This window comes from Botryllus schlosseri, chromosome 16 (assembly GCF_051294905.1).
Source record: "Botryllus schlosseri isolate E-star chromosome 16, Bs_hap1, whole genome shotgun sequence".
NCBI classification, from domain to species: domain Eukaryota; kingdom Metazoa; phylum Chordata; class Ascidiacea; order Stolidobranchia; family Styelidae; genus Botryllus; species Botryllus schlosseri.
The window spans coordinates 1,922,602-1,946,675 of record NC_137251.1 but is presented as its reverse complement, the minus strand read 5'-3'; the positions used below and the strand labels follow the sequence as shown (position 1 = coordinate 1,946,675).

The 24,074-nt window shown below is 40.6% G+C and overlaps 1 protein-coding gene across 4 annotated transcripts in view; it reads left to right on the top strand.

Annotated features, from left to right (window-relative positions):
- LOC145458854 (protein NLRC5-like) overlaps positions 1-24,074 on the top strand; it is a 134,171-nt gene that overhangs the window by 12,785 nt on the left and 97,312 nt on the right. The window contains exons 1-3 of one of the 4 annotated variants that reach the window (XM_080337357.1): positions 7,931-8,271; positions 13,508-14,965; positions 18,955-19,019. The exons of 1 other annotated variant lie outside the window; for it this stretch is intronic. In XM_080337357.1, the coding sequence (XP_080193483.1) occupies positions 8,196-8,271; positions 13,508-14,775 (1,344 nt within the window). In that variant the 5' untranslated portion in view covers positions 7,931-8,195 and the 3' untranslated portion in view covers positions 14,776-14,965; positions 18,955-19,019. Of the gene's footprint in view, positions 1-7,904; positions 8,272-8,468; positions 8,585-13,507; positions 14,966-18,954; positions 19,020-24,074 lie in introns of those variants that run through there. 2 more of the 4 variants (XM_080337356.1, XR_013921208.1) reach the window with 2 other exon arrangements.

Here is a 24,074-nt window from a genome sequence, read left to right as displayed (position 1 = left end):
CCCGGCCGGGGATCGAACCCACGACCTACCGCTCGAGAAGCCGGACGCATAACCATTACACTATCTCGCTCGGTGTGACAAAATATACACCAACAACGACTCCGATACATTTGTGTAATCGCATACTCACTTGCTCTGTCGCATCCCATCAAAATCGACGGTTAGCCACACACACACACACACACACAAACACAATAACAATGCGCTATTTCGATATGACTGCGATGTCCGGGTTCGTGCTTTAGATTTTCCAGAACCAATCCGTCTAAAGTTGTAATCCCCCACCTTTGTTAACTGGTTGATACACGGATAACAATCTTCGGAAAATGTAGGAACGCATACTACCCATCGTGCTAACGATTCCGGGTTACTTGCGATTAATTTCCTTGCTCACCCTATACAGATTATACATACAGCGATATGTAGCGGTAATCGGGTTGGTCAATACATATCGCCCCATTCAGTATGGAATTACAAACCCAATACAGGTCGGTCCATAACCGGATCGGGATATTCAATGCAAAGCGATAAAACAGAACCAATGACCAAATGTAATTAAACATGTAGATTCACAACCCTTGATTTTTTTTCGTGAAAAATGACAATACATATCGAATATATTTTACGATAGTTCAACCCTACCAAGTATTCACGTATATGTGGTTTATGACATTACATACAATGTATCAGTGTATCAATGTTGGGTGTTTATGCACACATCGGTATGACCCATAGACAACATCATCATACCCTCCAGGACTTCGTTATTGCATCGTGAGATCAATAAAATCAATTGGGGGCATAGACGACAGAAGGCTTTGAGATCCAATGTAAAATTCAGACAAACAAACGGATATATTTGTCCATCTTGGTTATTCACTCAACTACCATTGGTGCTCTCGATACAGCAAACGGTACAGTATGCAACGCCTATCATTAGAGTGATATATCCACAGGTAAATATGGGGCCTGGCCACAATAATTGTACGACGCCGACAAATCGATGCAGAGAAAAAATATATTTCCAAGTGAAAAAGGTTTGTTAAACAGAGAAAAAATATATATTTCCAAGTGAAAAAAGGTTTGTTAACCAGAGAAAAAATATATTTCCAAGTGAAAAAAGGTTTGTTAGCCAAGGAAAAAATATATTTCCAAGTGAAAAAAGGTTTGTTAGCCAAGGAAAAAATATATTTACAAGTGAAAATGGTTTCTTACTCTGGGTAAACGTCAGATCTCCAAAGGAAAATAATATGTTTAGTCAGGTAAACGATGGACTGGCAATTGAAAGTGGTAATTTTACATAGGTAAACGTCGTGGGTTCAGTGTCGTTGGTCTTGTTAAACGCCGCTGTCGATGAACAAAAAAACCCGAGTTGGCGGTTTATGACTACGAAGGGATAGACTGAAATTGTTATTTTGAGTACCAGAAGGATGTTGTATGTAGATTTGACAGTAACCCTATCATTCGCATATGACAAACACAATCATGGCCATTAACTAACTTGCTCGGTCTAGATCAGTGGTTCCCAACCTGTGGTACGCGTACCACTAGTGGTACGCGAAGGTGGTCCAGGTGGTACGCGAGTAGATTCTGTTTTTTTTTCGACCGAAGGGAGTTATTAGTTAAGGTGGGGTTGAACACAAAGATTGTTCTCCAATAAACTTCAGGCTTAGCGTGGTCTCCTAGTAATCGACTCTAGTCTCTCACGCTATTCCCCAGCTGCCCCTTCTACGTGGGAGTGCGAGCAAGGATTTTCATCTCTGATGACTATCAAGTCGAAGAAACGAAACCGACTTGTTGCGCCCATGCATGACTTTCGATGCGCTGTGAGCAAACATATGCCACGTATTGACCAGCTAGTGCAGTGGTTTTCAAACTGGGGGGCGTGAAAGCATCCGAAGGGGGGGGGGCTCGAAGCTGCGGCCAACTGCAAATTTATTTCGCGCTTCGCGCGATTCACCTCCATTTCATTGTTTTTGCTCTGTGTATAGTCCTAATTGCATATTGAAGAATTCTATTGTCAACTGCCATAACCTTCCGTGCCATAAAATTATTCGTTGGGATTGCTAGCATTTTGGTTGCATTTTGTGATATGACGATAAGAGGGGCGCGAAGTTTTTCACTATCATACGCGGGTGCGTGTCTAAAAAAGTTCGAGAACCGCTGAGCTAGTGGAAAATAAGCAAATGCAGCCATCGCATTAAAACAATTGACGTTTGTTGTTTGCTGTTATTTCATTATTATTTTGTTGTTCTTCTTGTGACTGGTGGTGAAAAAACAATTTCATGCATCCCATTATCCCTGGCTCCCTGGCTGAGAATTCCTGGTTTAATAGTATTTGCTATTACGCCTCGCATACGTCAAATACGTCATTATGACGTCATAAACGATGGAAACATTTTTGGCCTCCTTCAGCGCGCGTAACTTATGTAGGTGGTACGCGAGCACTGCATGAAACCTCGAAATGGTTCGTGGGTGGGAAAAGGTTGGGAAACACTGGTCTAGATCGACGCAAAAGAGATGATTCGTTTTTTGAAACCGTAGCGAAGACCACTTGTAAATCTATGCGATAGACTTCTATCTCCTTACATTCAGTCGTGTCGTGTCCATTTTAATACGGTCCCCACGTGTATGACATGCACACACTAACACCGTAAACAGAAGTCGATGATTTTGATTAATAAAAATATTTCTTGACTACAAGTATGTTTTGGGAAATTAAAATTTATTTTTCTGTATGTGACGAAATGAAAATAGATTCGTGGTTTTAATTGTATTGTGACTGTGTTGTTTTAATGTACGTTTCAACAGGTAGACTTGACACTGAACAACAATCCACCTCACAAAAAATGTTTGTTGTATGATTTGTCACTGGTGCGCAAAGGGTTAGGAATATTTTTGTATGATAATATCTTCTAGCTGTTTTGTTGTGAGGGTAATCATGTGGTGACTCAGCACTTTTCGTTAGCGAAGTAGATTGATCTATGTAAAATATGTAAGGACTGTGACTAGAAAACATATGTACTTCGTTGTTGGAGTACTGCTATGGCGTTGACATAACCCTCTGGAAGTGAGTATGCTTTTCTTTCACGAAAGTTTACGTGGCTCCGTTGTAATAAATTTGTGTTAACTAAACTCGGATGGATACCGCAATTGTGCTGGACTTACACATGGTATTCGCATACTGTACACATACAAACTTTTGTGTAAACAACTCTGATGTTTCTGTTGGTACTAGTGTTGTGTTGAACTATTCGGTTCTTAAGACACATGAACACCCATTCAGACAATAAAGGTCTTGTGATATCGAAACAGTTTGTAGAGTCTAACCGACCATTCTTTAGTTTCGTAATGCGAGAATATCGAGTTAAGTTAATTACTTAGTGCGATGTTAATATCCTTCGTACTTTTGTAAGAGTTGTGGAGTAACATACCAAGTAACTAGTTGACACAAACAAAATATTGAATGACTGCTAACACATTGAGTTCATAATCCAAGAGGGTGAAATTTGTTTACTGTTAAACTAACATATCTCGTATCCAGCGAAACAGATACAATCCGGTGATGTGATGTTGGTCAATATCCATTTTGTAAAGATTGAGTAAATCCTCTTCCGTCAGGTGGGTGTGGTTCAAATCAATAGCATGTTACACATAAACATCATTTGTATTGAGGGTGATATTGTTGAGTGATGATGCCGCAACAACAACACAACAAGTATTATTTTGTATCGTGTGTTTGTGCTTTAGGAATAGCGAAGTGTGTGATATTTTGGATATCTGTGTTCGGTTGAAACTAGGGTTGTCCTTGGGTCTTGTGTTGGGTAAATCAGAACTATGTCTAGAATTCAAGCACGTCCAAGTAACGTCTTTTAGTGACAGAGTATCGTGATGACATTTACTTTAGCGAATGACAACGGAAAAATTTCCAATTTCTCTGATCGTGTGTGTGTGTGTGTTTTACAAATAATTCCAGTACACCTAACTATAGGACACATTTAGTAAACATCGTGCAAATTGTTTCTTTGTGATGGTAACGACTTTCGGCGGGTTAGTTTCATGTCGGGAATTATTATTTGAGGGTTCAAAAACAACTTCAATCAATACTAGAAATGAACAACAATGCAAAACACGTTTAGCAAATAACCAGTGTAGCAAGTACTTTTTTGATATTACGAGTGTTGGGTACTAGACACTTCTAGTTGAATTGGATGCATCTAACAAACATATCACAATTTACTTTTACAATAATCAAAGTCTTAGAGTGTATAACCTCGCGATATTTTACATTTAGCACGCGCAATGGGGAGTTACTGAAATGATTAAGAATTGATCGCTAGCTTTGAACGGTACTCGATACTCAAAGTGATATTTTCACACTCTGTAAAGTGCATATGTTTCAATTCTCTGTCGCAAATTCCGACAGTAACGACATTGATGTTAAATCCTCACCCGTGGTTATTGTAAGTGAATCCTAAACATCGCAACAGTCGGTGGAAATCGAACGCGTGCGTACTTTTAGATAGGCGACACTAACAAGTTTATTACACCCGTGAAATACTCTGAAACGTCGATTCGTGATTGTGTTAGCTATATTCATCTTCCATATCTGTGGACACAAAGATATCTTTAATTTGGTTACAACTCACTCGAAACGAATTGTCGCGGGTAATCTAGAAATCACAAGTCGAAGACGAATGATTTGATTTCAATAAACTAAAAAAATTCCTTTTGTTTTGATGTTGGATTTAATACAATTTGTATGACTATACCGAATCCGAATCCGAAAGTGCAATGTTACTTTAGTAGAAAAATTGGATGACTCGCATTTTGATATTGATAGATGTGAAGAGTAATATGACTAGTTTATAAAATCTCGGTAATGTTTTTTTGTCATGTCTGTGATCAACAAATATGTGATCAAGTCTTACCATTCGATATTAACTTTCGCAGTCGGTGTAATTCGTTGAAGTAACAATACCGACGAGTTCAATAATATTCTCCATCGATGCATTCGAATAATCCGTCAGCTACAAGCGGATTTAAAACTTGATGCTGTTTTGTGGTTAACTCAAGTCAGTGACCGCGTTTGTGTTGATTTCAGGAATGATCATGACGTGTTGGTAGGGTAAATTAGTTTATGTGGTTGTAACTATGACCGTAAAGAGTTGCTGACATTCCAATATCTTTTACGCTGTAATATACGGATTCGCTTGTGATGAATTATTTCTCAGTTATTGTTCAGACATTCAAATCTCGTATACTCAAATATAATATGTTTATGCCAAGTCGTATATGCGTTGGTTAGTAAATACTTTGTCTTACAGAATAGTAACGACTTTTACAGTTGAACAAAAAAGACGAGTTGGTGGTATATGCCTAAAACCGAACTTGATATGTTTGTGGGTTGTAGTGATTACTTGCGTAGTCTTGTCTACTTTTCGTTCCGAAACTTTTTGCTTTGGTTGGGGGAGTTACAAACGGATTGACTTTACAAGGTTTTTGTATTTCACTCTTTTGCGTATGGTATGATGTTAAAATGTTGAGATGTCATAGTGATGGTATTTCTGAAACCCTCTTTGACAAACGTAAAGACAGGTCGCGAATAGAGTAGTAATGATTCATTACTTGTTTCAAATCAATGTGCGTATAACCTCGAAATGTGACTGGGTGAAAGTTGGTAGTCATGTTTGTCAATGTATTTCAATTCAGACTATTTCAAAGTCCTAATATTTCATTTTGAATTATCTGAATTTACCTTTAGTACATCCTGTGAATGGATTCCGATGTGGTACTATAACATTTTTGATAATAAGGACTCAAGGATTTTCAATCAACAATACCTAGATTTTTTGGTAATGCTAGAGTTGGCCAAATGATAAGTTGCGTGTTTTTGTTAGGCGTTTGATTTCTCAGTAATAAATACGATTATTGTATGTGTATACTTGCGATTTCTTGATTCTTGTTTAGTTAGTTGGCATTGATTCTATAGGCGTGAAACAGCGGTGTGGAATGTGTGAATAATTCGATGCGACTGAATGTTGGAGTCAGCAATATTCAGGTTACGTTCGAATCAACTGATCGCGGTAAATGGATTTCTCAAAGGCTTAGCGTTGTACCGGATTAACACATTCAAATACGAATCAACTTGGTTTGTGTAGTGAGTTTCATTTCAAGTTGACAAATTGACACATTGATTGAATATTCTCATGATTCGCATCACGCAACCAAAGTCAACGTGAAACATATAGCGATCGCGGAAAGTATCAAATCTTGGATATTCAAGTCAGCGTCTGCGACGGTTCTGTTATTCGGTGCGTATTACTTAATAGGTAATATTCTTTTTATATCAGACTCGTGAAATCCAGTTCTGCACCAAACTACCAACATATTACATTGCAGCGATTGGGATATATGTAACCACAAGTCACGAGAGATGGTTATGTCTTATAGGTGTTATCTTGTGAGCGATCGTAGGATTTTAGAATTATTTCGCACCTTTTTGAATAAGCGTACACTTCACAAAGGATTAGGGTTAGAGTAGAAATAAGTGACAATTTGTCGCTATTCAAGTTACCGACACTGGTGATCTGTTATTCGTCACTTATTAAATCTTACGAGGGAAATCAAGTTCTGTGACAAACTGCTTACGAACATTTCACCGCGTGAGCGATCGATATGCCTGTAACACGAAGCCGCGAAAGATGGTTATGTCTTAGGTATTATCTTGTCAGCGATCGCGGGATTTTACCAATATTTCACACCTATTTGTAGTGATAGTATATGTGAACGCGGCTATTGTTGGTATCACCGTCTACGCCGGTTATGTGATAAACTTATTACCAAAATATTACTTGAGCGTGATTCCTATCTTTGTAACATCAAACCACGAGAGATGACTATTCTGATGTGCTATCTTGTGAGTGGTCGTAGGAAATATTTCACACCTTTTTCGGAGTGTTAGTATGTGAACGCGGCTATTGTTGGTATTCGAATCACCGTCTACGCCGGCTCTGTGGTAAACTAAATAGCAAAACATTACCATGCGACTGATTCCTAGATTTTGCTAACTATTTTCACACCTTTTTTATTGAAAGTACGACATTCCACCCGCAGCCTATACCCGAAAGTACGAATTACCACCACGATACCGGTTGAGCGATCCATATACCGAATAGTGTTACCGGTTCAACACGAGTTTCGAGGCACCGGTTGAGCGATCCCTATACCGAAAAGGGTTACCGGTCGAGAGATGCCTATACCAACCCAGGCACCGGTCGAGCGGAAGGGGGGTCAAAAGGGTCACCGGTTCAACACGAGTTTCGAGGCACCGGTCGAGCGGGCCCTATACTACCCCATGCAAAAAACACCAAGTCACGACCGATCTACTATACTACTGACAGTAGTACAACTGCGACACGCAAAGGAATTCAATTTGCCCTAATTTGAAATCGCGTGCGTCAGGCATGTTTTGTAGAGCTGTGTTGGATAGAATTGTTGTGTCGCGTTCTGTATGTCATACTTGTCTGTAAAATCGTAGCATACAACTGTAATATTAAAAATGAATTACTTTTCATGGGCGAGGCTCGTGTCGCTAGATGCCACAAAAACTCAAATGTTGGTGGTAGTGTAAAAGCTGCTTTACCATTATTAAACTGTTATGAATTTACAAGTTGAATTGATGGCCAAATAGCAGAATACACACATAGTATCGTGAGTTTATGTGGTCTTCTCATATACTCGCGAGACAGAAGTTGGAGCAACGTATCATAAGGTAGCGATCTCCTATGTGCCTACTCTCGTTGATCGTTTTGCACCTTATGTTCCAAGACAGAAGGCAAAGGCCTCAACTCAAACATGTTTGTTTTTCACCCTCTCGTCACACATGGAGCCTCCGCGGGACCTTTGTGTTAGCTCTCAAAAACGATTTCTGCCAGGAAGCATTTTCACTCGCGAAAAATACGCTGTATTTTGGATAAGAGTGCAGAACAGATTTTAAGACCTGGCCATCCAAGCGCTAGTAAACTTTATTGTACAAAATCCAACAACTTGTTTGGCCGACAAGGGTTTTATTGAAATAGTTTTTCGATTATAGTTTGCTCGAATGAAATTTATTTTACAAAGAGAAGGGCAATTGAAGCTCAAAATGGTTGTAAAGCACTGCACTAGATAATTAGTACCACTTGATCAATACCATGGCAGAAGGGGGTCGAGATCACAATTCTGGTGTCGCTGATGTCATGACTACATCATTATCACCGGTAACAAGAGGTAAGTAATGCCTGGTGTATTGAAGAGCAATTATAACTTGAAATTCGAAATAGTATTATCCATATAAATAGTGGATATTTAAATACAGCACATTTTGCTCGTTCCATGAGAAGATACAAAACATAATAGAATCCATGTTATATTATGAGACTATGTATGGAACCTGGTACGCAGTACAATAATCACTTGTGTCTTAGGACTTGCGGCTGAAGGTGGAAATGGCAATCAAAAGTATGAAAATTGCTCTATTGGTCAGATCGCTGTCTACAACATCACCAGTCCTGAAGAAGAAGCAAGTCCCCCGAGTCAGGATGAGTGCAGTGTTTTTTCTTCATTTATTACGGTGTCCCAATAGAATAGAACGATCTACTTCATGGGTTCTTAACCTTGCATTCAGCACCCCCCAAGGGGCGCTGGCGATTTTGAAGGGGGCGGAAACGCTCAGGGGGCGATATGGGGGGCGCTGGGCTCAGGGGGCGGTATGGGGGCGCTGGAGAAAAATGGCTTCGAAGTAGATGATGTGGTGGTAGGACATATCCTTAATGAGTATTCAGAGCAAATTAACACCGAAAACTTCGTTATATATAGCGTACAAAAGACATAGGCTTAATTGTCCATCGGCGCCTAAATGACTGGCACCGAATGTTCCTCTCTTGGCAATCTGAACCCCAGAAGACGAATTCCATCTGGCAAGGAAAAATTATATGCCAGTGAAGAAATACCAATTTGAAATCGTGTGCGTCTTTTAGTTTAGTACGATTGGGCGAACGGGATGTCTAAAACTAGATATTCCTGTTTGGCGATATCCCTGTTGGGCGATTCTATATTTTAGATATAGGAGACAGGAAGTCGCGAAAAAACATTATGCAACAAAGTCGTTCGCCCACCCGAATATGTTTAATTATTAGTTACGGGCCCTACAGTTTCCAAGACACCTCACAATGTTCGCTCTACGTTTTGATGAGTCTGCGCACACTCAACAACTCACGGCGCAGACCCTTGGACAACAGTTCGTAACGACTATAAAAAGGTTATAACTTCGGATTTGCTGTGCGCAACGTAGATTTTCTGTGCGCAGAGACCGTGTCAGCTCTGCGCACGTGCGCAGCTTAGAGCAGGGCCGGCCAACCCGTGGCCCGCGGGAAGGTTTTGAGTGGCCCGCGAGGTCATTTCCGAAATTTCTAATATCATCAAAAATGGATTGCACAGATTGTGAACTTGCAAGACCAACCAATTATTTGATTATTCTGGCCGCAACACTTGAGATGTGATGACTAAAATATCAGTTCCGACACATTGACAGATCCATCAGCCATTCACATATTGGTATATCTTCAATTGAATAGCATATTCATATTAAAATGAACCCGAATATTTTCGGCTGACACTCGTCAGGGGTAATCGTCAGCAACTTATTGGATAATCCCGCCTGTGCGAAAAATTATCGAGACGACAGATTTCGCATACTCGGAAAGGGTCGCTCACACTTTCATTTGTGCGCCTTGGAGTCGACTTTTATCAAAATACACCAGCCAAGGCTGTGTCAACAAAAAGAGTTCGTGTATCATCTAAAAATAGTACATTGAACGCTCTCGTATTCGTGCTGGTGACGTCATATTTTGTGTTACGATTGTTGATATACGCTGTTCTTTCGAATTCTCTACTAGTTGCTGACGATTACCCCTGACGAGTGTCAGCCGAAAATATTCGGGTTAATTTTAATATGAATATGCTATTCAATTGTATATTGAAGTTCTGTACCTCAAAGAAGTGGTATATCTTCGTACACTACAATAAAGCAGAATAATTTGCGGTAGATTTATCATAGGTAAAATTTTCTACAAGCTTGGCGCAACATGTTGTCACTCGATTTCTTGTTTTTAATATTATTGCCCTTTTGTGAAAATGGAAGAACACCTAATGTATCAGATTGAGTCTAACTATATTTGCGATTACGAGAGTAAGTGTCGTTCAACATTGCGACATTGCGGTTGCGCTCGCAGTAAGACCGTCGACTATGAAACCTAGGCACGAAATGATTGATGCATGTTGGTCGCGTCTTTCGCCATTGTTATGTCCATGCGCCGAATAGCCCTGTCCTCGCAAAATTAGCCCAGCGATGTACAACAGGCCCGCAATATAGTCAAATGACAATATTATTGGCTATGAACTTCAAAAAATGTTCGCACGGCTAGTGGCCCGCACGATAATTCGTCAATCGAATGTGGCCCGTTAGCTGAAAAGGTTGGCCAGCCCTGGCTTAGAGGGAACATTGCACCTCACTCAGCTCTACCGGTAAATCTGGTAACGTGAGCAGAGAGGACAGGAAATTGATAGCAATATATATGCAATTCCCGATCTTACTGAGCGATTTTATCACGAATGATCGAAAGTTTTCGCGCTTCGCACTGGCTCGCTACACAGTACAGCTGATTTCGTGGCAGAAGCGAACAACGTGATGGGGGGCGGTCGGTTTTTAACCCTTTGGGAGCCCAAGACCCAAGTTTTATCGGTGGGCATGACGCAGTGCCGTTTCGTTCCTGCCAGCGGGTATATACGCCCGAAGATTTATAATTATTATTGAGGGTTCCTACCTCTTCAACCACACATCACTCAGCTCAACCGGTAAATCTGTTTACGTGGGCAGAGAGAGGATAAAAATTGCTATCAATATACATGCAATTCCCGATCATATTGACCAATTCAATCAATGATTATTGAAATTTTTCGCGCTTCGCGCGTATAGGCGAGAATAGCTGGCTCAGTAAATGGACACCCAATGTAGATGTCTAGTATCAGCAAATAGTGGATAGCCGAAGGGGGGTCTGGGGGCGAAGTCCCCCGGAAGTTTGGTTTATCACCCGATGGGTGGGGGGGGGGGCAATACCAACGTTTTTTTGGGGGGGGGCTGACGAAGCGCTGTTACGGGCCTGGTAACGAATTAATTGTACCTACGAGCACGCCCGAATATGTTTAATTATTAATTACGTGCCCTTTATTTTCCCATACAACAGCTCACTCAGCGCTACTGGTAAATCTGATTACGTGGGCTGAGAGTATAAAAAGTTTATAGCGACTTATATATGTATACCACCTATTCATTCATGCATTATAGAAAATTTTGGTACCTAGGGCCACCAGGCCACACAAACTTTGCTGACCATCGAAATCACGACACGGGGTTATTGGGGGCGAAACCCTCAGAAGTTTGGTTTATCACGCTATGGGGGCGCAAGGCAATCGTTTTTAGGGGGGTTGACGAAGTGCTGTTACGGCCCTCCCTCTTAGTCATTCTCTTTATTACATTACTTACAATATGAGGTTGGGGGGCGCTGGAGCACGATAATTTTTGAAAGGGGGCGCTGGAGTAAAAAAGGTTAAGAACCACTGATCTACTTCAACGCACATTTTCAATTAGGAGCAAAGTATGTAATAGAATATTTTAAGGTATGCTAGTTATGATAATTGGATTAATGTTTCGGGATATCAGCACGTTGATACATCAATTATCATCAACAAAACCCATCAGTGTAGTCCAGATGAGCTTTAAGAGGAAGTACCTGCTTTTCATTCAACTACCGATTGCCTGATACTTGGGCATGCGGTTAAATTTTAAGCGGGTGGGCTAAAATTGCATTATTGCCATCGCGTAGATCGGAATTGTAACGATGGCACGCGGAAGAGTGATGTTAGTTAAACGCAAAAAGAAACATGGGTCCTTTGTGTCGAATTTTAATATTTGATGATTATTTTATTAGCAATCATCAAGCTTATATCTCGTGTTCCTATAAAAATGCAAACAGCTCGCCTTGACAAGAAGATAGATAGAAAATGTTATAGGCTCGATTGTCTTAGTCGGTCACCAATCTTCAGGAGATCTGTATCGACGCACTTCTGACGTCCATATAACAGGCTGACTGCCATAACGAAACACCTCACTACGAGAATCATAAGCGCAATTTGACTCTGAGCCGTCTTGCCCATCCAACATATACCCCAAGCCTAAGAATTACGTCCTTAGTCGCATCGAGGAAGCGATTTGCTCCTAGAATTTAAGATGAACTATATCTATTCGTGGCCAACCTTTCAGGCACTGGTTTTCTGATCAATTGTAGGGCTACTTGGTTTCTGATTGTCATACCTGTAAAACCTAGAAGTGGCTATCACAGATTGTCAGTAATGAATGACTTCTACTTCTAATTGAGTACTGACGATAACTACTTCTTACTTTTATTTCTCTCGGTAAATCTCTCCAGAATCCGGAAAAAATGTCCTTCTTGAACAACCTCATACTGTGCATAGTTTATTATTCGAAAGACTTAGAATTCACCACTAGACTAAATGACAAACTTGTGAAGACTTAAATTACACTCAATAACCAAAGCTTTTATTAACTGTGAACGAGCACTATACGCAATACAACTGGGCCAGCAACTAAGGTACCAAGAAACGACAAAGCACCGGCGACACGATATCTAAAGGAGAAGATTAGTGATCAAGTAATAATTGGTTAACTAAATGTAAAGGACGGGACAATGGAATACAAGGATTCACCACATGCATACTATACTCTAAAATCACAGCACAATTTTCGTAATGCCGATTCTTCGTTTTCAATCATTTCTACCTCTTCGTGCATTGCATAGGAATAACAATTTGACTTTATTACTGAAATTTCATAAGCTTACTTCAATCTCGTTCGTTTACTGAAGGGGCAAGAAGCTCCCGGATCATGCGTGTATTTACAGTGATGCTCTGAAAAAAAAATATAATAATATTACCAGTCCAAGATACTCATACTTATACATGATTATTATTTGCATAAAAATAGATTTGAAGGATTTGTCCGGATTGCGATTCACGCCATTTTTATGTTTGGATTTAGAATTTGCCTCGTACAATGAATTTCTAATAACTTCCATTTTACTGACATAATTCATAAGAGATTGCGGATTTTGATAATTGTATTATTTTAAATCTGATCACATCTATCAAAAGGTAACACTGGTAAGGTTAAAAGAGAGGTGGACCGTTATTCGGATAGTCCCATAAGCGATGTTCCCTCTAAGCTGCGCACGTGCGCAAAATGGTCTCTGTGCGCAGAAAATCGAAGTTGCACAAAAAAATATGAAGTGATGACCTTTTTTTCTCAGTTGTTCAAGGGTCGGCGCAGTGAGTCTGTGAGTGTGATAGTTAGCCTATATAATGATAACTGCAAGTAATCTCTGTATTGCAGAAGAGTATTCGGCACTAGTAGACATCGTCAACTCCAACACACGACAGAAGACTACCGACAAAATTCTTGATGATTTCAAGACTGAGGGTCTGCACCGACCGGACTTCCAAGTTAACCCTCGGATGAGAAAGGTTGAAGTTAAGGATTACTTCAAAGGAAATTACCAAGACGTCGAAGACATGGAAGTCAGGATAAAAACGCGGACATGGCTAGGTATAAAGTGGGAGAAGGTATTGAAAACTCAATTGAGAAAAGAAATAGGCTTTCACGGACACAAAGAGCAAGATGAGGATACCTTGTCGTTAGATCAGCTTATAAAGTCAATTACTGGAGAAACTAATTCCTCACACCTAGACGAACATTCGGTCATAGGCATTGTCGCGTCTGCGGGATCTGGGAAAACCACTCTCATGCGTAGATTAGCGAGAAAATCGCTCGATGCAACCTCCCTAACACAAGGGTCCAATCAAGTAGTATCGAAAATGATACATTATATAGAATTGAAAATCATCCAGTACGCTGGTGATGTGAAACCATCTACATTTCTCTTCGGGGGACTTTTCAGAAATGAGTCAGATGAGCAAAATGCTTATCAGTGGTTGCTGGAAAACCAAACGAATGCAGTTTTATATTTCGACGGCCTAGATCAGGCTACGTGGAAGATAGGCAATGGTGCAAAGTACAATAAAATTAATTCATTCTCCCATGCCGATACAGCAACGATCATGTACAACATACTGTCAGGTAATCTGTTTCCCCAGGCAAAAATCGTCTTCGCATCACGCGAATTTAAGGTGTCAGAGTTACCTGCGGAGGCACGACCTAGCGACATCATTATTCTCTCAGGATTGACGCCAAAGGACGCACAAAAACTGTTCGTGTTTTTAATCGGAAAAGATGGTGATGAGGCCTGGGGAAATATTAATAGTATGTCGCCCAGGCTACTCAACTTGGTGTCGGTTCCCGTGTTCCTAATTTTAACAGCAGTTGTAATGGCAAGAGATCTGACGAGACCTCCACCGACCACAGTTACCGAACTGTATAGAAGAATCATTGCCGCTCTTCAACGCGTCGAAAATATCCGACAGCGTGACCATATAGACAAAATATTATTAAAATTGAAGGAAATGGCTTATAGAGGAATGAAAGAAGGGCGAGTCGTATTTTATGCGGAGGATTTGCGAGAGTTAGGTTTGTCTACCGAAGAGGTTCAGGACTTGATTATGAAGGTTCCCGGTAACAATCTGCTCAGTCGACATTTAATTTAGGGTGATTTTATCTTCTTCTTCTGTCATCAAAGCATACAAGAGTTCCTTGCAGCAAACTTTATAGTTCATATGACAGCCAGAAAATTCTCTCGATTCGACGAAAAACGTCTCCACGAAAATCGATGGTCGGTCGTTCGCAGATTTGTTTCCGGACTCGTTTACGAACAATCAACGGATCAACTTTATAAAAGTGAGTTATTGTTAAATTGAGCCTCCATATTGCGATAAGTTTATTTAGAACTCTATTCCTCCTCAAGAACAAGAAAATTGTTCTTCTTTTTGAAGGTCAACTTGGGTGTGATATATGAAAAGATCAGACATGGTCAAAGTAGTCAAGAAAGCTATTCAAGTAGAAGTAGCGACGAAAAAAATCTACTCAAGTACGAGTAAAAGTACTTTTTACATAAGCAACCTAAAACTACTTGAAGTAGAAGTAGAATTAACTGACTTTAAATCTACTGAAGTCAGTAAGTAGTTGTGAAAACGATCGTAATTCGATCGCATGGATTGTCAAGAGATGCAAATGGCGCCATGTGGAAGGTGTAGAGAGCTTGATTCATATTGTTGCATTGCATGAATTGTCAATTTTTGACAGAATAAGTAGTCGTCCACATCATGGGATGTAAATTATAGTATTGATATGGAAATGCGATACTAATCATTTGTTTGCTCGAACACCTTGTTTTAGAGAATTTTATGGCATGGAGCCCTCCCCCATATTATAAGGCCCCTAGTCCAGTTGAAGAGCAATACGGAGAAGTTGTGTCGGATACGGCTTTAACACTTTGCGCGATTAGTATACGGTAATTAAAAATATGGCAGATCGTAAAAATGCCATATAATGTATGGCTTTATTTTCGGAAAATATAAGGCATTACTAGACTTGCTTTTATGCTTCAACATGTATGTCCTCCAGACAAAAAAACTGAAACTATAATTAGAACTCAAAGTATAATACTCGTAATTGAAAGACAAATATAAATAGGCCTACTACTTCTAAAAAGCGGAAGATATATTTCATGTCTTTTGTCCAGAAAGTTTCAACGGCGGTCTGCTGAAACTGGTATACCGTTTAAAAAAAAGACAAATTCCACTTTTCCGATTAGGAGACGTCATGGGCTGCTAGGTATAATAGGTAATTGCGAAACGGTAATTTCAAACGTTATTGGGGGCCATACTTACTGCGATGAAATATTTGATATAGGCGACAATTCGGTGTGAACGGAACCACGGAATCCGTTATCTAAATTATATTCAACGATACTTTCGTCAAAACATATTTGTCACTCCATATCTACTGTGCGCGAAGCGCAACGAAAAATATGGTTATTACATGACTCTTGAACAGCTTCTTGGAGGTACAGAACTTCAATATACAATTGAATAGTATATTCATTATTAACCCTGACGAGTGTTAGCCGAAAATATTCGGGTTCATTTCAATATGAATCTACTATTCAATTACATGATTTTTATGAAAATTAAACGTTTGTACTACGTGAAAACAGCCCCGAAATTCCATTGGCTATCATTCTTATTGGGGATTAAACTACTTCTACTTGACGAAGTGAAAATAGCGAAATGTTGGTGAGTAGTTCACAAAAATATTACGAATTAGAAGTAGTGAACAAAAAACGCAACTCCCATCGTTACGCTCGGGCAAGCAGTCTCTCATATTGCTGCGCAAAAGCAGCATAATTGGTTGTGTTCAATGTTCCCTCTAAGCTGCGCACGTGCGCAAATGCGCAGTGCTGAAACGGTGTCTGCGCACAGAAAATCTACGCTGCGCACAAAAATTCAGAAATGATGTTTTTTTTTTATAGTTGTTGCGCACTGTTGTCCAATGGACCACGCAGGCGCGCATATTCGTGAAATTTAAGATGGAACATTGCCAGGGCCAAATAGTGTTATCACTGAAGTCTGAAACCGAGGTACAAGTGCGCCCCGCAAAGGTAACTATTGCGCTCCGTGGAGAAATTAGAGTTCACAATCACCTGCGCCTCACCGAAAATATTATTTTAGTATGGCCTCGTACACGTGAGCGATACTGATATCATTTCAATAGCGCATTATTTTCTGGGAATGGCGAAAGAACATGGTTTAACAAAGTTTTAAATAACAATGGGCTAGCTCGAAGTTAATCTGCGAGAAACTAACGAATGATAGTCTTCTTCGCATGGCATGAACATTGCGTAAGATTTACTCAGGACCGTATCTTTCGCACCCCAAACCCTCCAATTGGAGGGGCCTAGCTCGAAGGGGGTCCAAAATTATTTCGAGAATTAGGCTAACATAAATCATGGTGTATTTTTTGATATTTTTCAGGAATATTTTTTCGCGCTACGCGCGTTTTATTATTGTAAGATATCTGATTATTGGGTACCCTTTCCCAACAAAAAATTAGGCATGATCTATAGAAATGGGCAGTTGGGCGTCGGCGATTACCGCACCATGACGCGCCAAGACAAATGAAGTTACAGGCTATGTAATCCAAGAAGTGCGTCAGAACGATCAGCAGCGAGAAAACCTTGGGCGAAAAAAACTGCCACGGTGCTGACCGAAAACTTTGATGTATAGGCTACAAATATATGTGTAATTGACCATGTCCATGGGCGCCTAAATGGATGGCGCCGAATGCTCCTGTTTTGGCGATCCGAGTCCCACAACAAGACAAATGCCATATCGAGGGAACATTATTTTCCAGTAAAGAAATACCAATTTGAAATCGTGTACGTCTTTTACTTTAGTACGTTTTGGCGATTTCAATATCTTTTGACATAGCAGATAGGGGGTCACGAAATAGCATCATGTAACCAAGTCATTATATCAACGGGTGCGCCCGAAGATGTTTTATTAATATTAATAGCAATATATATGCAATTCCCGGTCATATTGGCCTGTGCAATCATAAATTATAGAAAAATGTTCGCGCTTCGCGTGTTTAGAGACGCTACTACTAAATGGGCACCCAATGTACATGATAAGTACCAGAGGAAGCCTAAAGCCGTAGGGGGGTCTGGGGGGCGAAGCCCCCCAGTAGTTAGCTTCAGCACCCTATTGGAGGATGGTTGCGCACTGTTGTCCGAGGGCCTGCGCAGTGAGTTGGCGTGTTTGCGCAGAGTCTTGAAAAAATAGAGGGAACATTGGTTGTGTTATATGTAGAATGCATGTATGTAGGCCGCAGGGTTACCATACGAGACGTCCTTCTTCTTTTTTGGCAATTCGTCCTCCTTTACAGCTTAGATAGCGGACAAATTCGATTGAAAATGGGCCTAAATGACGCTAAATAGGAAATTCGTGGTTTAACCTTTTTTTTATATCTTTAGTCGACCAACCCCAATGTCGTGGGAAATTTACCATTGTTTCCGGATTTAACTCTAGTATTCTAAGTCTGAAAAATTTGAAATAGTGTCCTCCTTCCGGATTCCAATATACGGTGACCTTCGTGTGATAGGTTGCGACCAAAGGGCTGAAATATATATCATTATAAACTATATAATTGGGCTGCTATTTGTCAAATATAGCGTCCTTGTTTCGAATGACTTAACAACATGTAGCCTAACAAAGTAACACCAACATCAGGCCCCTCCGACAATGTTATGGTTATTAATCACGAGCCCTTAAGAATACACCACCGTGGCCACGACACCACCTTCCTTAGCGCTATACCGGTAATTCTGACCACGTAGGCGGATAGATGCTAAAAATGGGTTTAATATAGGCAATTACCAGATTGAGAAATGGGCTAAACAAGTGCTGTTTCTGTCCTGCAGCAGTAAACGGGCTGTTGTTGTATTTAAGCACGGTATAAGCGGCTGATTCAAATGTTCAGTGAAGAATTGCGGGATAACGATTGGTGCTCGTTCAAAGTAGGGTCGTATATAAGAACAAAGTTCATATAAAATAATGCTCGCAGTTGAACAATGTGCATAGGTCACGCTCACGCATACCTATTGCCTACTATCAACATGATACATATATCGCGAGCATACGCAAATTAAACACCGCGACGACGATCTGTATCAGCAGCCGGTTATTGTTAACGATTTAGTGTGCTGCGTTCACTGTTTGCGCCACCATTTGAAACTGGCCGGATTGGCGACAACGAGTGTTCATTGTGCATGTCAACGAGAGTCGATGTATGAAACAACCACGAAGGCATTACGTGTTTCGTCACAGTCCCGGATCAAATGGAAAAACAGCGAATTCTCACTCGGTCGCTCCGCTCGCAGCTCGAAAAGAAATCCAAATACACATGCACGAATAGCACTCGCATAGCAAGTTCTCAGCACGCGCGCTCCGTTCATTCCTCGGACATCCTCGGATTGAAGCGTGGTCTGGAAACCTGCATTGGGAGGTGAGATCTTCAATCAACTTGGCGTACGAATGCGCCACCGACAGCTTATGCGTGGATCAATCAACCGTGTCAATGACGCAAGGCGTGTCGCGTGCGGCACGTGATGCATCGATCAGGGTCCGTGTATTATGACGTGCCGGCGTTCGTTGGGTGACGTCACCTTGCTCAAGTTTGTGCACAATGTTCAGGTTATCTTCTTGAACGTGGGAAATGTTGCGTATCGGTTGAGGGACGAAGGAGATGACGTCATCAGGATAGGAGGCTCCACCGGTGGTCGCTTCAACGCCCAGGTTTGCTTCTCAGACAATAGTTTTGTCCCGCTTGGTTTTGTAGAAGGCATTTCACTTTGTCAACTTGCATTTCACGACACAGGATTCCAGTCTATCATTCAAAAAAACTCCTTCCGCCGGCAAAGTAAAATTTCTCGAGGAACTTTTTGACGTTCGATCGAAGAAGATCTCATTCAATCCCTGAAACATCAACGTGATTTTCGTTTTTGTTACGGCAGAAAGATTTCCGCGTAAATAACTGAATTGAGAGATTTGAATGAAATTGTTTTTCACTATAGTAGGATTGAAATCGCTATCATATGCTATGATAATGATTGATTCCAAAGTTGCAGTGGAATAGCATGATTTTAAAAAGCATATCATTACAGTATAAGATGTGTAGCTTATGTGTTATATTGTATATTCTGTTTTCGCAGTAAAATTTCTGTTTGTACAACATCTGGTCAAAAATGTCAGACGATAATTATGCATGCATTTGCATGCATGTGTCGACCCAACAATCGTCGTTCAACTCAAATCAATATATATGCTATGATGTATATTCGTGATGTTACTTTCTCAAAGACAATAATTGTTTCATGCAAACTTTCAGGATGAATGTAGAAGGTAGCTACATGTACGGGCCTATATGTAATAAAATATCAATATGTGTTTGTGATCATGTGGTTTCATTGTTTTAAATAGTTGAATATAACAGCACTTACAAAAAATATACAAAACGTGGAAAAATGAAGAAATAACGTTAGTAATCTTGAATGTATCGTGTGTAGCGTGTTTACATGTCGAATGGCGGATTATGATACGAACAAAATACAATAAAATATCTAAAAAAAAAGAGAAAAAAAATTATATTATGAAAGTTTTGTCGGCTACATTCCAACCAAGGCGGTCACGTACGGAATAGGTCGATCTGTTCGTCGAAACTATATTTTTTTGCTGAAGTCCGTCTCCAATTTGGAAACAAAAGCTATGGTTGACGGAAAGTGGCAGGAAATTTTCGAAACGATAAAGGTTTTGGGTCAAGTTGGAGGCAGAACAAGTAAAAAAGTGGTTCGATTGCAAAGTCTCTTGCAAAGACATCTGTGGCGAAATACAAAAGAGTAGTATGCGAGACTTGAGTGATAAAAATGAAGTCGAAAGTAACAAGTCTTCCCGAATGGTGATCGCACGAATGGTATTGAGTGTTCTTGGTTTGCCGAAGATATTTGTCCCAATTCCCAATTCCCGAAGATTTTTTTCATCGTGTTCCATGTCGAAACAATAATTATGCGGCATGTGTTGGCGACTGTCAATATGCTATTTGAATTGGTTCCCAAATCTTTAGGAGAATTTAAACTGAACAATTTTTTCGCGCTTCGTGCGATTAAGTGTCACTTTGGGTTTACGTTTTTGATATGATAGCGTAATCTGAGTCCCTCCGAACAATTGCGAACTGCAGAGGAAAATGATGCACCGCGTATAGAAATACCAAATCGAAATAGTGAGCGTCTCACGAATGAAAGTTTTACTGTTACGTTATTCGATTCCAATGTATATTTCGACTATGCTTACAATGTTGATAGAAGGTCACAAATAACAGCATCCAACAACGGAACAATAAAAACCGGGAGATGCATCATTATAAATTTGTGCCCATAATTTTTGAACACCATCAGCTCTATCGTTTAATACAGTGGTTGTTAACCTTTTTTTCTCCAGCGCCCCCTTTCAAAAATTTCCTGGGTCTGGCGCCCCCCTATTTTAATGACTGTAGTAAAATAATGGGTAAGTGGCTAAATCCGTTTTCGGGTTGAGAGTGTTTTAATGGGGAATTGGCAATTCAAAAGTACGCCAAATTCATTTTACATCAATTAAAATAAACCACTGCATTCATGGAAAGATTGTCAGTGGATATTTCGCGATAAGCGCAACGAAAAATGTTGTGAATTAACAGATTTTGTCGATTTAGTTGGCAGTGAGAACTCAGGGATATAGGCCTATAGAAGAATTGTTCTACTATATCAGTGGTCGGGAACCTATGGCTCGCGAACCATACATGCCTTTTTTGGGTATAATATATGGCTAATTGAAGAGCTTCTTGGAGGTACAGAACTTCTAATTGAGAAATTGAGAAATTTTAAAGTTTGTAACTAGTTTATCGATATTGCAGCAACTTGATAGTTAATTTTCGTGAAGGCGAGAATAATTATTCTCGTGACAGCATGGACATGTCTTTGAGAGGTCAAGACAGTGGGGTATCCAGGGTCAGTGGCTCATACTGCCCTCTTTTCACAATCCCCAAATTTAACTAGATGTCGATCCGGCGACTAAGACCACTCGCGAATTCGATCCACTCACCATAGCGCGCATAGAAATCATGGATTGCACGATAGCTTGATTGACGAAAGAATATAGCAGACGTTGCGGCACTTGGGACAATGCCGCTTTCAACTACACATTATGTCCCTGATCCCCATCGAGAAATAAATTGCCTTGAAAGTGGCATTCACAACTACAAATTCAAATTGAAAACAACGACATAGCTATCCATTTTCTGGATGGGTTTGTGGCTTTCTAGCGCCGCCGTAAAAACGTAGGTGTGCGACACAACGTTACGTTATATGCCGTATATTTTGGAAGCCGATAAATACTCAGATTTTCAAAATCAGCGCGACAATTACATCAGTGATTACATCATTAACATCAGTGATTATAAATTTTAAGCTATTTACAATGAGTTGCGCTGTGTTGGCCATTCATAGACATCGATAGTCATTCATAAACATCGATAGAATATACCAATACCCATTGAAGGCTTCATGGCTGTCCCTCACTCTTCCCTGACGACATCTGAGGCACTGCCTCCCTGGCCTCTCCTAACCCCACGTCACTGAAGTATCACACGCTGGGTATGTACTGCTGTAGTGACCATGTTTGGCTCCACCTACCCATGCGGACAGAATCCTATATTAGTGCTACGAATACGTGACGCGATGCTACGAATACGGGATGTTCAATTGTGACGTAACAGTTGATAGACATGTATGGCTCTTTGGGAGTTACAATTGAAAATTTTCTGTGGATCTGGCTCTTCGGTCGAGAAAGGTTCCCTACCACTGTACTCCTACTTACTACACCCTATACTGTGAATCCTATTTTCTTCAGCGCCCCAATACCGCCCCCTGAGCCCAGTGCACCCATTTCGTCCCCTGAGCGTTTCCGCCCCCTTCAAAATCCAAATCGCCCCCTGGGGGGGGGGGGGGGCGCTGGAGACAAGGTTAAGAACCACTGGTTTAATGTGATAACGTTGGCTAAAAATGGATCAATAGTTTTTGACAGTAATATATGAAACAACCAATATTATCGATCAAATAAATTTTCCAAACGTCAGAATCCAGATTTATACTCGCGATATTGGAGCATAGATAGTACGCCCCTGCGGGGATGTTCTGCTGCTACAATTGAAAACTATTGTATGCAAGGCATATCTCAAGAAATGAGTGATGCCACAGAACACGTCTCCGCTTTTCGAAGTTCCCAGCAGTCAATTTAACAGGAGTATATGACGTCCAGACGGGTCACGACGACTCTCCGCCGGACAGCGGCTGTATGCTATACGTGTATTCGAAGCACGGCCGTGAATAATAGGGAGGCTGAACTCCCCTGGATCAGGCTTAGCCTATACGGACGAATCAATGAGTTATCTGGTCAGGGGTGTACGAGTTTCGAGGAAACGCTCAAAGGTTGCACCACGACGAAAAAGGTGGAAGAGCACTGTAACCTGAGTTCTCTGTTTTTTTGAATTTAAGAAATCACAAAGCAGTTTGGCTTCATAACTGCTAAAACTTGAAAACTCGCGTAAACAGAATGCCGTCTGAGATTAAATATTCTACAGTGTAAACTCATTTTAAACGTCAAAGTTCTAATAGCCTACTGATACAAACATGTTTCTTTGTTTTGAGATGTTTTGGTTCTGGAATAAATTCACTTGCCCAAATATCCAGTTACCCATGTGATATAAATAACCGCTATTCCAGAATAAGTTCAAGATGAGCTGCTAAATGACTATACACTATGGGCGCAGGGCCGTAACTGCCGCACGCCAAACCCCTCAATTAGGGGGGGGGGCGAGCTCGAAGGGGGCCCAAAGTTGTTCCGTGAATTAGCATAAACTATAGAGTATTTTATGAATTGCGCAATTTCTTGGTGCAAACTCTCTTGAATATTGGATACTCTTCCCCCAAGAAAAATACAAACGATTTATATAGAAATGGGCATATCGGCGTTGGCCATTACCTCGCCACGACGCACCAAAACACGCGACTGCAAGAAGTGTGCCAGAACGATAGGCAGCGAGAATAATACCTTGGCCGAAAAGGACTCCCTTTGTACCTATATACGAAATACATGTAGGTTTAATCGTCCATAGGCGCGTAAATGTTCCTGTCTTGGCAATCTGAACCTCACAAGACAAATACCACCCCGCAGGGAAAAATTATGTGCCATGGAAGAAATACCAATTTGAAATCGTGTGATCTTTTAGTTTTGTACATTGGGCGATTCTATATTTTTGATATCGCAGACAGGAGGTCACGAAATAGCACCATGTAACGAAGTCATACTAACCGGTCCGCCCGCCCGAAGATATTCAATCAATATTTACGGGCTCTACC